The sequence below is a fragment of the Priapulus caudatus genome, unplaced genomic scaffold (genome assembly GCF_000485595.1).
Source record: "Priapulus caudatus unplaced genomic scaffold, Priapulus_caudatus-5.0.1 Scaffold264, whole genome shotgun sequence".
NCBI lineage: Eukaryota > Metazoa > Priapulida > Priapulimorpha > Priapulimorphida > Priapulidae > Priapulus > Priapulus caudatus.
The window spans coordinates 159441-164113 of record NW_014577325.1 but is presented as its reverse complement, the minus strand read 5'-3'; the positions used below and the strand labels follow the sequence as shown (position 1 = coordinate 164113).

Below are 4673 nucleotides of genomic sequence, written 5' to 3'. Positions count from 1 at the left end.
TAGTATAGTTACGTTACGTACGTTAGTAGTACGTACGTAGTACTACGTACGACGACACGTACGTACGTAGTAGTACGTAGTAGTAAGTAAGTTAAAGTAGTATATATATATATATATATATATATATATATATATATATATATATATATATATATATACCATGAACGTTTACCGACCAGCAATGTTCGATTGCCTTCGACAGCGTCACTGTTACTATGACTCCCCCGTGAAAGCAAGTCACACGTAACTAACATACGTATGCTGTCATCACCTCACTACACTATATAAATTATAATTACATCGACGGTATACACCCCCGTCACTCTACTATATATACTATAATTATATATATATACTCCACTATATATAATATATACTATAATTACATATATACTCTACTATATATATATACTATAATTACCTGGACGGTATACACCCCCGTCACTCTACTATATATACTATAATTACATATATACTCTCCTATGTACATATACTTTAATTGCAAATATGATCTACTATATATATATACTATAATTACATCGACGGTACACCCCTCTCACTTTACTATATATACTATAATTACATATATACTCTACTATATATATATATACTATAATTACATCGACGGTACACCCCTTTCACTTCACTATATATACTATAATTACATATATACTGTCCTATATACATATACTATAATTACATATTTACTCTACTATGTATATACTATAATTACATAGACGGTACACCCCTCTCACTTCACTATATATACTATAATTACATGTACGGTATAAGCCACTCACTCTACTATGTAAACGACAATTACGTATACGGTAAACCCCTTTCGTTCCACTGTATATATATCTACTACATTCACGTGTATCCGCTTCCTTCGCTATATACGTCAAAATAATACATATAACACAACCTTCTCATTCTGCTACTTATATGAACTGCTTGCTAATCGAGCATGAGTTCAATATAATTTCTCGCGATTATCCTAAACATTTTCCGCTGTGTTTCGGTGCCTGCGTTCGATGCGGACGCGAAAGCGGTTTTTCTCTCGTTCCAATTTCCTCTCTTTAGCGAACACAATGCGGTCATTAGGCGCGCAACGCTTTCGCTCAATTAGTGCCAATAACGCGGTAAAGCTAGGAAGAAAGGGGAAGAAGACTTACGGGCTTCGAGGAGTCGCTCCCCGCATGTGTCGTGTTGGATAGAAGGGTCTTCGTTCCACGGATGCCAGACACTCGAGTCGGTACCAGGACGCGAACCGGTGAACTTCTGCGGGTCAAGTATGTCGTTCACAGAGAACGCCGTAGTCCTGACCTCCGACTGCTGCTGTTGTGGTTCGCGCAGTACGACGGGCGACGCTCGCCGCTTCCTCGACGCGTCGTCATCGTCAACGTCGTCGCCGCCGCCGCCGCTGCCATCGTCATCGCAGCGCTGTCGCTTACCGGCTTTCACTTGCTGGCAGTGGTGGTTCGAGTCCCGGTGCTGCGGCGGACTGTTGCGCGAACCCGGGACGCTGCCGCCGTCCGTCGCCCACGAGTCGCTGGAGTTTGTCGTCGGCTCGTCGGCGACGTTACCGGCCGTCTCTCTGCCGTCGGCAGCGACGTCTTTCGCGCGAGATTTCAGCTTCTCGGCCTCAATGTTGTTCACCTTACGTCGCGCTGCTGCGACGTTGTTGATGTTGTTGTTGATGATGTTGTTGTTGATGTTGTTGTTGATGTTGTTGTTGCCGCCTGTCGGCTTCCGTGATTTTAGTGTCGGCGTCGTCATCGTCGTCGTCGTCGTCGTCTCCATCGCGACGCCGACGTTGCGTGCGTGACGTAGCACGCCGGCCGACACGACCTCGTCCTCCGACGTCTCCATCTTGCGTCGGTACACGTACGCGCGTATGCGTGCGTGCGTGCGTGCGTGCGTGCGTGCGTGCGTGCGTGCGTGCGCGTGTGTCCTTGAGCTACGGAAGAGAGCGACTGGTAGGGCTCATGCGACAATGTTTATCAGCTGTGCTCACACGGGACACGTCCTTACCCCCCTCTCTCTCTCTCTCTCTCTCTCGCTCTCTTTCTCTCTCTCCCTTCTCTCGCTCTCCCTTCCCGTTTCCTCGTTCTCTCTGTGTCTTTCTACGTCCGTCGACGGGGAAGACGTGTGCGGTCGCAGTCTTTAACTGTTTGTCGCTTCGGATCGCTAACCAGTTCAATTGTGGCCCGTTTGCGTTTCCGACGGTCGTCGCCTGATCGACGGAGAGACAGGAGTGTCACCACCGTCACCGCCGCTCTCTGTCCGGTGTCGCAAGCGACGTAGTTAGTCAGCGTCGAGATGACGTTGAATGCGTCGCCGTCGCAGACCGCTTGCCGACGCAGGAATTCTTGCCGACGCAGGAACGCTTGCCGACGCGGGAATTCTCGTCGAAGTAGCAACTGTCGCCGCGAAGCGAACACGAAAATCTGTCGCCGACGGTAGCTGGTTGCGCACTGACGCCGTGCTGGGGACGCGCACGGGTATCGGTGCGCGCGTGCGTGCGTGCGCGTGTGCGTGCGTGCGTGCGTGTATGTCTGCCAGCGGGCTGTATCACATATCTTCTGCCTCCCTTGCGCACGGCGCCCGCTACTGTTGACAAAGCACCGACGTACACCCGTGCCGCGCTCGCCGAAATTACACAACTATTGAGTCAATACGCCGCTTGTAATTGGCGCAGACGGCTATTGATCCAATGACGTACGCGTCGCCCCGCGTCGCGAGCGTGTGACGAGCGACCACGAGAGGTGACAACCGCACATTGACAATCTGGCGCGGGGGTGACACTGATACGCTCTCCCCGGTACTCCACCTCCTGTATATTGCGCTGCCGCTATCTATCTACGCGGCCGACATCTGAAGTGACATAATGAGATCTGAGTGCCGCGCGCGGTTAGGAAAGCAAGCGTGCAGGCGCGTGCAGCAGCGACAGCGGGTTGGTTCGGAGTCAGCGTTATTTACGAGCGAGCATAATGGGTCGCGGGAGGAGTGGAATCGAACGCGGCCGCAGCCAATCAGCGAGCCGCGGCGACTCCCCTGATGTTAGCGAGGGCTGAGCATGCTTCAGCTTCATCTGTTGATGCTCAGCCTCTTCCGCTGAGCGTCTCTGTTTAGCCGTACGTGCAATCTACCGGTTCCTGCTTCGTCCATCCAGCAGGCAGCGGCGGTAAGCTAGAAGTGGCGGTGGAGAAGGCGGTGGCAGGGGAGAAGGCGGTGGCAGGGGAGGAGGCGGTGGCAGCAGCGGAGGAGGCGGTGGTGTACTGCTAATGCCCTCGATACCGCCATAGCTAGCCGAGCGCGTGTACGCCCATCAAAAGCAGCCGAGGGCATCTCTGTTTCATCCAGACACACGCACGCACGCACGCACGCACGCACTCACACACACACACACACACACACACACACGCACGCACGCACGCACACACACACACACACACACACACACACGCACGCACACACGCGCGCGCGCGTATAGAATAATAAGGCGCTTACCCTGAGTAACCGTAACGGTGCGAACACCTATGACGTATATATGTGATATATAAGTAAGAGGAGCCGCGAACAGCAGCAGTGAGAGGGCAGGACGATGCTCACTAACTGTATACAGACCTTCCGCTGCCCTAAAGTGGGCTGTCCCTTGTGATTACAGATCTTTAGGTGTCCACTGAGCCGGCGTAAATATAATATCCGCTTACACGGCGTTCTGCCAATTGTGTCGCAACCATTCACGTCCAGCTATCCAGAGTTGGCCATTTTTTCTCTCTTTTCAGTAAAGCCTAATTGAATCCTGATCGCTTTCTTTCTCATGTAAACTCGGGGGCCGGTTGGCGTTGCTATGTTCCGTTCCGTCACACAGCTGCTAGTATAAGCAGCTACAGATTACGGCGGCGGTCGCCGTGGCAGTGATACGCGAAAATGACACGATTGGGAATTCGAGTTTATCATTCAGGAGAAGGTTCGAAATGAGAATTTACCCCGTTCCTTTTTGTTATCTGCGGATGATTTACATTTAATCGCAGCTTGTGCGTTCACTTGCGGGCATGATAGCTATCGGAAGAATAAGTGAACGTAGGGGACCATCATTAATAAGACAGTATAATATGAATTAATGTATCTTTGCTGTCGGGTTATAATACACCGTGCAGTGACCGCGTAGTACAAATTAGCAACGACCATCCTCGGATGCATGAGTGTAGGTTTCTACAAATTAACCATATCTAGCGGTAGCAAGACACAAGGATGGCGGTGTGGGTGTGTGTTATGATCACGGGGGTATTCTCGTACCCCCGCGTGACCTATACACACAAATCTAACGCCGTAGTGCTAGAAGTGAGGAAGTGAGCGCAGCGAAAATATTTACGCGTACATGAGAAATGTTGACGGATTGACACATGTAGATAGAGCGGCACAGAGCGAAGAAGAGGATGAGGAGTGAGATGAGGGGAGGAGGGAGAAGGATGGGGAGGGGGAAGAGAAGGAGGGGAGGAGGAAAGTAGGATGACATACGGAAAGCGAGAAGGTGAGAGAGAGCGCGCAAGAGAGAGAGAGCAGGAAGGCAAAAAAGAAAGAAGGAAAGAGATGAGGGAAAGCAGAAGAGGAAGAGAAGAGAGAGAGAGAGAGAGAGACGAGAAGAGAGAGAGAGAGAGGGAGAG

General features: G+C 50.6%; 1 protein-coding gene across 1 annotated transcript in view; it reads right to left on the bottom strand.

Moving 5' to 3' along the window:
* The window catches only part of LOC106808277 (NK1 transcription factor-related protein 2-like), a 6237-nt gene extending 3299 nt beyond the window's left edge, over positions 1–2938 (bottom strand). The window contains exon 1 of the mRNA XM_014810923.1: positions 1176–2938. Coding sequence (XP_014666409.1) covers positions 1176–1872 — 697 coding nt within the window. The 5' untranslated portion in view covers positions 1873–2938. The remainder of the gene's footprint in view (positions 1–1175) is intronic.
* Between the last annotated feature and the right edge of the window lie 1735 nt (positions 2939–4673).